The sequence below is a fragment of the Nicotiana tabacum genome, chromosome 2, assembly GCF_000715075.1.
Source record: "Nicotiana tabacum cultivar K326 chromosome 2, ASM71507v2, whole genome shotgun sequence".
Classification (NCBI taxonomy): Eukaryota; Viridiplantae; Streptophyta; class Magnoliopsida; order Solanales; family Solanaceae; genus Nicotiana; species Nicotiana tabacum.
In genome coordinates, this window is record NC_134081.1 from 107,781,196 (window position 1) to 107,794,013 (window position 12,818).

General features: G+C 33.5%; 1 protein-coding gene across 1 annotated transcript; it reads left to right on the forward strand.

Annotated features, from left to right (window-relative positions):
- The first annotated feature begins 8,650 nt into the window (after positions 1-8,650).
- LOC107788484 (tryptophan decarboxylase TDC1-like) lies at positions 8,651-10,574 on the forward strand. Its single transcript, XM_016610164.2, has one exon. The coding sequence runs from the start codon at positions 8,753-8,755 to the stop codon at positions 10,277-10,279; it is 1,527 nt and encodes a 508-aa protein (XP_016465650.1). The 5' UTR covers positions 8,651-8,752; the 3' UTR covers positions 10,280-10,574.
- The last annotated feature ends 2,244 nt before the right edge of the window (positions 10,575-12,818 follow it).

A 12,818-nucleotide genomic window follows, 5' to 3' on the forward strand; every position in this document is an offset into this window, starting at 1 on the left:
ATGAGAAATGGAGGGAAAATAAAATATTTGAGTTTCCCTTGGGAAAGGGACATTGTCCCATATCGGAGGAAAAAAAGGCTTTTGATGGGTATATATATAATTGCTCTTCTTCTAACTCTTAAAGAGTTAAGAAAAAGGCAAGCCTCGCGCCGTCGTCGTCGTCGCTCGCTCGGCTCGGCTTCGGCTTCGGCTTCGGCTTCGGCTTCGGCTTCGACTACGGCTACGGCAAATGCTTCAAGATAATGCAAATGTTAAGAAAAACAGAGAATTTTGAGAAAGAAAATGCAAAGATTAAAAGAGTGAATATGAAAGAAAAATACCTGAACTGAACAGCTCAGAGAGAAAATGTTTGCGAGCAAAAGGGTATGAAGTTTGGTATACAAAGAGAGTATTTAAAGAAAGAGGAGTGTAAATTTTACAAGTTTTGCACTGGCATCTGGACTAAGAAAAAGGGATTTTTGCTTACGTCTGTGATTACTATGGGCTTTCTTTGTCCTTATTATTTTATATTCATCTGTTAATTTGTCTTTTGATTGGAAATAACTTTGACGACAAGACTTTAAAGCAAAGAGTTGATGTGTTTTGTTGGCCTTTCAATGTCGCACTTACCTTCTCATCTAATTGTTTCTTTATAATGTTTCTTCTTGTGTCTACAAATTTGTATCCTGCCTGTATGTTCATTTCTCGATGTAAAAGTACTATAGTAAATTTGTAATATAGTCTTAATTAGAGGTGTGTATAATATATTAAAAATATTATATGAATTGTGCAGTCTTAAACAATTATGTCTTTTTTTTATAAGGGTGTCATTAAGATTAAAATAAAATTATTAAAATTAAAAACTTACTTAATATAAAAAGATGGATTTTTTTACTAAACAAAAAAGTAAGACACAATAATTAAAACAAATGGAATATTAATTTTCAACAACAATAACCAACAAAAAATTCAGTATAATCATGTAAGTGAGATTTGGGAAGGATAGTGTATACACAAACTTTACCCCTACTTTGAGAAGGTAGAAATGTTGTTTTCAATAGACCATCGGCTCAAAGAAAGTTGAAAAAGAAGCAGTAGCAACATGCAGTAATAATAACAAGATAACAAGAAAACCGAAGCGAAAGGAGTATTATATAGTAATAAAAATCTAAAAATAAAAAAGTATAAGATTAATACTAATACTACCGGTATGAATAAGAAAAACTCACCATTACCCATCTTTGTACCGATACTCTTAATGATTTCATTCAATATCTGAAACTCACTTGTCTAACTAATATGGATTCATATAGAATAGACTCACTAATAAGGATAAATCACTCCTTACTGAAAGGTTTTTCCATCCTCACAACTCAAAATCGAAACCCTTTGATACTAGTTTTAAGCGAGTAGTGTGTCCATGACTAGCATTGTTTTTGGTATGCTTTAATTTTAATTTTACTCTAAAAATTATTATGCTAAAATTTAGCTTTACAATATTATCATTGTTTTTTTAACATGTTATGTATACCCGTTTCCTATCTCTAAGTCTAAACCTTTCTATGGTTCATCATAATACCTATTTTATAAATTGTATTAGCTAAATAAATCTTATATCAGGGGCTTGTAGAGATATTCTACAAGGGAAATAAAAACGGAGATATAGGCGTCATGCGCCTAGACACTATTAAAAATTTGGTCGGTCGGTTTTTCAAAATATTTTTTTTAATTTTTTTTTTACGAAACCGACCAACTTTGGTCGGTTTTCTTTGGCGCAAAAATACGGGAAACTATTTTTGAGTCCCGCGAAATTTATGTTTCAAGAAACCGACCAACTTTGGTCGGTTTTTTAATTAAAATAAATAAAAATTAATATTAAAAAAATCGACCAAAATTGGTCGGTTAATTCGGCCGGTCATTTAAAAAAACCGACCAACTTTAGATGGTAATTTTGATTTTTTTTAAAACCGACCAACTTTGGTCGGTTATTTTCGTGCGAAAATACAATTAAAGAGTATAAATCAAATAAAAAATAGTCTTAAAACAAAATGTACCAATGATCTAGTGGTAGAATAATATCCTGCCACAGTACAGACCCCGGTTCGATTCCCAGATGGTGAATCTTTTTATTACATAATTAAAATACCGACCAACTTTGGTCGGTTTTTTTTGCAATATTTTTTTTTTGAATTTAATTGACCGACCAAAGTTGGTCGGTAATTTCCGACCAACTTTGGTCGGTATTCCTTTCCGACCACAAAAATACCGTCCACACGTAAATGGTCGCGTTTTGGTCGATTTTTGGCCATTACCGACCAACGTTGGTCGGTTTTTTTGGTCGGTTTTTACCGGATTTCTAGTAGTGAAGATTTCTTTTGATCTTACGACCATATTATTAATTTATTATTATAATATCAACTTTAATTATTTTTAGTTAAAGCTTAAGCAAACGACAAGGATACAAAGATATGATCTTACCTGAGCTGTTTTGAGCAAAATGACAATCAAATAGCTAAGAATATGGGTCCAACATGAATTGGCGGTGTCCTACTTTTGCTGATTGCTTTACATGATTAACAATCTAATGCTTGTTTAGCGATACATTTAGCTTAAAACATTAACTAATGGAGTATATAATTTGATTTTTTAGGTACTTAAAAAAAGAGAGAGGGAGAGTGTGGTGTGTGTTTATTCACAGTTGTCGTAGCTAATTTCTTCTTAACCAGCTAATAGACGTCTAAATTGGATACACAGCAAACTTTGATTTTGACCGAGATGGAGATGACGACAACAACAACAATATAACTAATATTATCTCACACCGTAGGGTCTCAGAAGGGTAGTGTGTACGCAGACCTTACCCCTACCTTATGAGGATAGAGAGGTTGTTTCCAATAGACCCTCGACTCAAGAAAGTATAAGCACTACATTAATGAAAATATTGACAAGAAGGGATAGTACCAAAAAGCCATATAAAACCAGAATAAAAATAACAAGACAGTAAGGTGATCAACAACGAAAGAAAACAACGGTTAGTCTTAAAAACCTACTACCAACATAAAGCGAGACTACGTGCCAATACTACTGTTATGAATACTCTAGACTACCTACTCTACTACCTTAATCCTCGACATCCATACATTCATATCAAGGATCATGTCTGTTGGGATTTTAAACTTGTGTAGCTTAAAGAAGGTGAATGAGAAATGGAGAAAAAATAAAATATTTGAGTTTCCCTTAGGAAAGGGACATTGTCCAATATCAGAGGAAGAAAAGGTTTTTGATGGGTATATATATATATATATATATATATATAATTGCTCTTCTTCTAACTCTTAAAGAGTTAAGAAAAAGGCAAGCCTCGCGCCGTCGTCGTCGTTGCTCGCTCGGATTCAGATTCGGATTTGGTCAAAGATTGATTGATTAATATTTTTGGACAAAATTCCTTTCAATTATTTAATTAATTAATTAAATAATTAACGAAAAATTCAATCAGGAATAACCCATGACCCGCGACCCGATTCGGTCAGGCCCGTTTTCTTTTTCGGATTATTTTAAATATATTTTTCCCGTAATATTTCAAACACCCCTTTTCCAACAGCCATGGCTGTTTCTGAAAGGTTGCAAACCTTTTCAGAAACATTGCCAGCAACTCTATAAATAGAGTTTGAATCCCAAAATCTTTCCTTACGAAATTTTCTGAGCTTCTTCTTCTTCTTCTGCACAATATTTTCCAGTGTGTTTTACGACCATTGAGTGGTTCGCAGTTCATCAGAGTTTTTGGTACCAATACACTGGTGAGTTAAATCGTTCTATCCTGGGAGGATATATTCCAGCACCTCGGGTACTTGAGGGGAATAATTTTCTTAAGGACACACTGTGTATTCAGTAGGCTCAATTTATTCCTATACTGTTTTTTGTTTTCCAGAATCTATTTCGTTAAACAAGTATTACTAACTTTCTGTTTTGTTTTTCCAGAAAGTTTAATTGTTTATTACAGCAATACAGAATATAATAACAAATAATTCAAAATCAAATATTTATTTTCTCAAATAATAGTATTAAGCTGAAGATTTATTTGAATATTATTTAAACCAATCTTTCTAAATTTATACGCCAATTTTGTGCTCGATAGCAGGGGAGTGGATGTTGATCAAATGTGTTGTAGGTAGAGCAGCGACTATCTAAAAGGAAAATGACATGATTAGTGAAAGACAGAGAACAACTTCCTTAGGCTTTGTTTGGCAAGGAAAATGTTCTCACAGAAAATAGTTTTGTGCAATATTTTGTTTGAGAAAATAAGTAATATTCTTACTTATCTTTTGATGTTTGGTAAGCATACAAAAAATATTATTTGAAGACCATTTATAAATAATCTAAATGAACATTATAGGGGTGAGGTGCAGGGCCGGCTCAACAGATCTCGGGGCCTAAGGCGAAACCATATTCGGAGGCCTTTAATCCCAGTATAATCTCACTAATGGGATCTGAGGAGAGTAGTTTGTACGCAGACCTTACCCCTACCCTGGAGTAGAGAGGCTGTTTCCGATAGACACTCGGCTCCCTCCCTCCAAAAACTCCCCACCTTGCTCTTGGGGTGACTCGAACTCACAACCTTTTGGTTGGAAGTGGAGGGTGCTCACCACTAGAGCAACCCACTCTTGTCAATTATACTTTAATCGAGGGAAGAAAATTGTCATAATTTATAAATTTATTGTATAAAATAACCTCAATCAAGTAACAAAAAATGTACTGTAACACTTTTTTTATTCTGATTATTTATATAAATTATAATATATAATAGTAACAATAATAATAAGAATTTAAAATAAATTTGGGGGCCTTCAAAATTTGGAGGCAATGACCTCACTACCCAAAGCCTTAGAGTCGCCCCTGGTGGGGTGGGGGTAAGGGACGAGAGAGGAGGGGTACTGCAGGGAGAGGGGGTGCAGTGCGGTATGGCCAGGGGTGCGGCAATTTTCGGTGATGTGTGAGAGCGGCGGAGGTAGGAGGTTTGAAATCTTCAATTTGAAATTATTTTTTCTCATCTCGCTAGGAAAGTTATTTTCCTTAAATTAGAAGAAAATATAATGTGTTCATAAAATAAGTATTTTTAAATTATTTAACCCAATCAAATATGAAAAAATTTAAAAATACTTGAAAATGATTCTCTATACCAAACACACACTTAAATTTAAAAATACTTGAAAAATTGTGTGTTCCCACTTATCACTTATCAGTGAATCACTCTTGACATCATAAATGAGCAGGCATTATTGGAGAACAAAAACTTATTTGCAATGATAATTTTCATCTCGGATTTAACATGTATATAACAATGTATAAACTTTTTACAAATATATTTTAATATATGTAACATGTAATTTATCTAATTTTTTCGATGATTAATTCCACCTTTTATGAATAAGTACTTGTAATTTTTTTAAGTAACTTGATTATATAAATTCTTTTATTATTTTTATCTTTCTTAGTAGTGGATCCCAGATTATTTGGGTGGGAAGCATAATTATTGTTGTTGGATGTTCTTGATGGTATTTTCGTCCAAGAAAGGAACCGAATTTGTCAAGGTTGAAGTGTTTGACTCCAATTTAGGAACATCCCAACCTTCACCAACTAATTATACATATCCTTTTCCAAAGCCAATTATGATGTTGTTGTTCTTTTCTTATGCCTCGTTGAAGGTCATACCTTACGTTGCACGATTTGGATGATAGTGGCCTTCAAATAGATAATACACGGTCATGAAAAGCGAAACGGAAAACACTTAATTAAAGATTATCATTGTTTGAGTTAAAATTTCAAAAAACATAAACACTAATTAAACTGTAATTAATAATAAGAAACAATTACTGTATGTAAAATAATGTACTAAAATATTGTCCTTAATCGTGTCTCCAAGTGTAGGAGAGAGCACCGGGATGAGATAACGTACTCCTTTCTCTTGGTGGATATCGTAATTGGATAACGAGTAAGGAGTATTTATTCCCATAATAGTTCCCTAGTAAGATAATCTTGTGATGGCACATCTGTTAGGACTTAGGGGTTCAAAATAAATATCGCTTTAGAGTAGTTAGTTATGCCAAACTTCTCTAAAGTTAAAAATTTTTTTTTTTTTTAAAAATAAAAGTGATATTTTTTAAAAGTTGAAGTGTTTGGCTAAACTTTTTGAAGAAAAAAGTGTTTTTGAATAGAAATATAAGCAGTTTTGAAAAAGTAAAAAAAAATAGTTTCTCCCCAAAAACACTTTTCTGAAAAGCACTTTTGAGAAAAAATACACTTATAGCATGTTTGACCAAGCTTCAAAAATCAGCTTATTTTGAGAAGTGTTTTATCTCAAAAGTACTTTTGGTAAGAATCAATTTGTGTTTGACTAATTAATTTGAAGATCACTTTTGAACAACAATTAGTATTTGGCCAAACTTTTAAAAACTGCTTCTAAGTGTATTTTTTCTCAAAGTATTTTTCAAAAAAGTGCTTTTGGAGAGAAGCTACTTTTTCTGCTTCTGCTTCTCCTCAAAAATATTTTTTTTCTTCCAAAAGCTTGACCAAACACTTCAACTTTGGAAAAAAAAATAATATTTTTTTTTAAAAAGAAAGTGCTTCTAGGATTGGAGAAGTTTGGCCAAACAGGCTATTAGAAGCACTTTTTAATATCTTGGTCAAATAATCATTTCTCCACACAAGTGTTTTTCAAATTAATTAGTCAAACACAAATTGATTCTCACCAAAAGTACTTTTGAGAAAAGTAATTTTAAGAAAAAAGCACATCTCAAAATCAGTGTTTTAAAAGGCGTGCGAACACTGGGTCGAGGCGCTCTAAAAACGCCCCGAGGTAATGTTATCAAGAGTTTATTTGGTCAAGTTTCTAGGAGGCCAATTTTTTTTTTTTGTGAGAAAAAGTACTTTTTAAAAATTTGATGTGCTTGGCCAAGATGAAGAAGTATTTTTGACCACCAGGAGAAGCAGTTTCATGCTTTAGGAAGATGCTACAAATTCTATCTTCTTCCAAGAAGTAGAAGCAGAAGTAGAAAATTATTTTTTAAGACAAAAATATCCTTACTATAAATTCATATTTTTCAAATTATCCTTCATTAATTTAGTTAATCTTTTTCTATTTTTTTTCTACGATCCATTTTTTAAAATTTTATTTTTATCGTACTATTATTCTCTTTCTCTTATTTTTCTTTGAAAGAGTCTCTCTAATATAAATAGATCTCTTCTTTTATATAGGGTTTATGAAGCGCATTTTTAATTTATACTGAATGATTGTATATTGATATATTTATATCATCATGTGAATAATAAGTAATACTGGATAACCAATGTTATTATTTTAAAAAATAACTTTTTATATTGATTAAAATCTGTAATATATATTTTTATTTTTTCTTTTATATAAATAGATCTCTTCTTTTATATAGGGTCTATGAAGTATATTTTTAATTTATACTGAATGATTATATTTAACTTTTTATATTGATTAAAATATGTAATATATATTTTTATTTTCTCTCTAATATAAATAGATCTCTTCTTTTATATAGGGTATATGACGCACATTTTTAATTAATTGAATAAAAATAAAAATTAATTGATTTTTTCTATAAATAAATATTTAAATTTTTTTAAAATAATATTTTTTGTAAACTGAACATTTACTGTTCTTTTTCGTAATTTTTCACTTATAATTATTTTTTGAAAAGATTGGTCAAACATAATTTGCTTATAAAAAAATTGGTTCTCTTAGCATGCATAGTTTACTTACATGCCGCTTTAGGCACATCTCTCTTTCTTAATTTCATGCTTAGACTAATGATAATAAATGAATGTCAGTGTTTCAGTCCCCTGATTTGGGTCATTCTATGTTGCCGGAGTCTTCTCACTCTCCCTCTTCAAGAAAAAGAAGAATGAAAATACAAATTGCGACTCTCCAAAAGTATTTTTTTGAAAAATATTTTTTTAACAAAAATACATTTCAAAATAAATAATTTTTGACAGTTTGGTCAAACAGATTCTAAATATCGGCTAATAAGGAAATAAAGAAGGTATAATTTTTTCAAGATCATAAACACTAGTTAAACTGCTAATAAAATAATAATTTTTTCAAGATCATAAACACTAGTTAAACTGCTACTAAAATAGAATTCCAATTACTGTTTGCACAATATCGTACACTTTTCAATTTTATATGTGTCTTTCAAAAAAAAAATTTAGTCCAAATATTTGTCACTCCATCAGAATCAAGAAGGGATAATTTTTTTTTTTAATTCCACCAGATGATACATAATACAATTAATTATTCAATAGTTATAATTAGATATTTATTATCATTAATGTATCAAAATGTAAAACGAAATGGAGAGTACCACTGAAATAATGTCCACGTATCTCCAAATCTAGGGAAGAGCCTAATTAAGGTCATTGATTCAAAACCTGAGTTAATTTATGCTACAAGGTCACTTAGCTAGTATCCTCTGTCTCATTAGCCCAATGTTTTGACAAATGAAACGAAAGCGCACACACCAGTATTGACTTCTCCGAAATAATGCCAAAGCCTTTCATTACTACGTACAACCAATACCTTTCTCTTTTGTCTCACTCTCAATTCTCTCTTCATTTTGAACTTCCTAACCACCTTTTTTTCCTCTTTCTATTCAACTCAATCCTCGTCACCCTGTCACCTCCCTAACGTTTCTGCTATAAAATCTCCCTTTGTAATTCCCTTCTCTTTGCCAGCTTAGCTCCAACCAAAATGGGAAGTCTTGATTCAAATAATAGCGCTCAAAACCAATCAAACATAGCAAATTTCAACCCACTTGACCCTGAAGAATTCCGTACCCAAGCCCATCAAATGGTGGACTTCATTGCTGATTATTACAAGAACATTGAAAACTTCCCGGTTCTAAGCCAAGTCGAACCGGGTTACCTCCGTAACCGTTCACCCGAAACTGCCCCATATCGCCCCGAATCATTTGACACCATTATGAAAGATATTCAAAACCATATTATCCCTGGTATGACCCACTGGTTAAGCCCTAATTTCTTTGCATTTTTTCCAGCCACCGTTAGCTCCGCCGCTTTCGTCGGAGAAATGCTGTGCACTTGTTTCAACTCCGTCGGATTTAACTGGCTCGCGTCACCGGCCGTAACGGAGCTAGAAATGGTAGTCATGGACTGGCTCGCAAATATGCTAAAACTACCAAAATCCTTCATGTTCTCCGGCACTGGTGGTGGTGTACTTCAAGGTACAACCAGTGAAGCTATCCTCTGTACACTAATCGCCGCTCGTGACCAAAAGCTCGAAACCCTAGGTGTTCATAATATTGGAAAGCTCGTTGTTTACGGCTCTGATCAAACGCACTCTACGTATACCAAGGCTTGCAAGCTGGCTGGTATTTTCCCATGCAATATTAGGGCTATACCTACTTCTGTTGAAAGTAATTTCTCTTTATCTCCGGTGGTCCTACGTAGAGTTATTGAAGCTGACGTGGCTGCTGGATTGGTCCCACTTTTCCTCTGTGCTACCGTAGGGACCACTTCAACTACAGCCGTTGACCCTATTAGTCAACTAGCTGAGGTGGCTAATGAGTACAAAATTTGGCTCCACGTGGATGCTGCTTATGGAGGTAGTGCATGCATATGTCCAGAGTTTAGACATTATCTTGATGGAATCGAACGAGCTGACTCGTTAAGTCTTAGTCCACATAAATGGTTACTAAGTTACTTAGATTGTTGTTGCATGTGGGTTAGAGAACCAAATGTGTTAGTAAAGGCGTTAAGTACTAATCCTGAATATTTGAGGAATAAACGGTCTGAATATGACTCAGTTGTAGATTACAAGGACTGGCAAATCGGTACAGGTCGAAGGTTCAAATCGCTTCGATTATGGCTTGTTATGCGTAGTTATGGCATAGTCAATCTTCAAAGTCATATTAGGTCCGATGTTCGAATGGCGAAGATGTTTGAAGGGTTTATTAAGTCCGATCCAGGGTTTGAGATTGTTGTGCCACGGCGGTTTTCGCTCGTGTGCTTCCGGTTCAACCCGGTCAAAGGATATGAACCGGCATATATCGAACTTTTAAACAAGAAGCTGCTTGATTCTATCAACTCAACCGGGCGAGTTTACTTGACACACACAATAGCAGGCGGAATTTATATGCTTAGGTTTGCAGTAGGTGCCACGCTTACAGAAGACAGACACGTAATTGCCGCTTGGAAATTGATAAAGGAGTCGGCCGATGCTTTGTTGAGAAGAAGTTATTATTATACTACTGTTTAGGGTCTGTGTTAAGAAAATGCAGAAGAGGAAGAGGAAAGAAACAAAAATAAATGCTTGCGTTCTGTATGTTGGTATATAGGCATTTGTGATTGTTTTGTAAATCTCAGACGGCAAAGTCAAAACAATCTGCATTTGTCGGTAATACTACTAGTAATATATATTAGAATTAACATTGATCCATATGCTCTTTGGTTGGAGGAAATAATGATAGAGTATGTAGTATCACGTTGAAATTTTAAACCTCATCTTGGTGTATTTTTTAGAATCTTCAGTTAAAAAGAAGCATCGTTGTCAATTCCTCGTTTTATTGTTCCAAATAGCATTACCAGGAAATCATAGTTACTTGCTATCAGTTTTTAATGATTGGCTATCTTAACTAGCTATTTCATCGATCTGTCAATGATTTCGAGGTACTTCAACATGTAGTATTGATTTTTCTTAATTAACCGGCCTTAAGTTACAAGTTCGCAACTAGCAAGTCCAAAAACTTTTTAGTGGTTGAGTACTAATTTTCATATTGGCATATTAGAATAACAATGTATTGTTTCAAATAAGATATCTACGATAGCAATCCTTTTTTTAAGAACCGTGTATATTTTATATCATGGTATTTTAACATGTAGTATTGATTTTATTTTTGATTTTCCATATTAGACTTGCAATGTATAGTTCCTTGTTTGTAGATAACTTGATGTAATGATGTGAAATAATTATATATTATCAACCACAAAAGTTAAGCTTTATAGCTAAAAGCATGATATGCTAGTGAAAGATACTGGATTTAATTTGTATACATTTATAATATCAAATATTTTTATACTACATATTTTAACATGTTATAGCATAAAACTTGCTTTATTTTTTTGGTTTTTAATCTCAACCATTTTATGCGCTAAATCGTTAGTTAATTATTTTTTTTAATATTTAGGAATAGATATTTAATATTTTTCTAATAATTAATATTTAGGGTTTCTTGCCATTTAGATTTAGAGAGTACTCCCTTTCTTCATCTATTTTAGCATGTTTATATATTCATTTTCGTTATTACATTTTACCCAATTACATGTTTCATCCACTTTCAATTCCTTTTAGGTTTATGAGTTTTTTTTTTTCCTTTGAGTTTTATGCGTGTACACATAAAACATATTCACACAACAAGGTCACTTATGAGGTAATATGTAAATCTTTATGAGTGGTGATTAACCATCTATCACAAGTTTTTATCACTATCATTAAAGATTTTTATACTGTTAGTTAATTGTTAACTTACATCTCATTTTTTAAATTATTTACCCTCAAAATCGGATAACAATTAAATTTGCAAGTGGTTTTAAAGATACACAGATTAATTCGATACGAAGCGATAAATTAAGTCAAATTGAACAAGCAAAGATAGAAAAGATTCAAACCACACGAGGAGGATATTCCCAGCCTTATTGAAATATTTGCCCTTGATCCGGGCTCGCTATGGCCAGCACTGATGAACAAGAGAAAGAGCTAATAACAGAGAAAATAATAATAATATATTATTTTAGAATGCGTATTACAGTGTCCTTCATGATTTATCAGGCCCCCTTTATATAGTAGGGAGTCCTACTTTAGGTACAACTCTATAAAAGGTAAAATATCTTCCGATTAACTGATTGCCGGTTCCTTATCGATATATGCCGAGATCCCTGTCGCGATATCCGGCCGGTCACACATGTTTCGGCCTTCTGTTGGCTATGCTTGGTTGTCCGACAATGTTCTTCAAAGTCTTTCGAGGCTAGGACCGATTCCGGAATCATGACCTCGACATTCTCGAGGGCAGGCGTCATGCCCACGGTTCTGGCTCGTGGGACTTTTGGCTCGATTTTGGTCCCTTGCTACCATGTCTCGAGCCTGACTTATCTTGTCGGAGGCCGGGGTACACCATGATTTTGGTTTTACCCGTATACAGATAGTCCCCTCGTTTTTCGGAGAGCAAATGACGAGAAACGACATGAGCTTTCGATTCCTCTATGACACGATGTGGCAGAACGATAAAAAACATGAAACGTCTCGTCAATCACATCATAATGGCATTAAATATATGTCGACCGTCGATTGGCTATCCTTGGACGTGAAACGCCGCTGAACTACTATAAATACCCCCTCCTTTGTTCATTTTCACTTTACATCAAACCTTCTATCCTCGCGCCCTCAGGATTTCAATACTCTTTAGCACTTTTATCCCCATTACTCAAGATTCTTTGCAAATTTTTTTACCCATCTTCTTCTCAAACCAACAAGTTTAATACTTCAACTTCTTTTCTTTCTTCATTTTTTCCAAATTTTCCTCCATTTTTAATTTCTAAAGGAATGGAAAAGACTTCCAAAATCATTCCCCAGAAAGAAGATCCTTTTACTTCACGGCCGGCCACTGTGGTCGAGGAGACCGCTCCGGGTGTGGCCGTTGATGAACCAGTACCCGAACCCCCCTTGAAAATGTTCATCCCCCGTGGATGCTCGGTCAACGATGATTTCAAGGTTGAAAAGCCTTCCTCCGTATAGGGTCGGT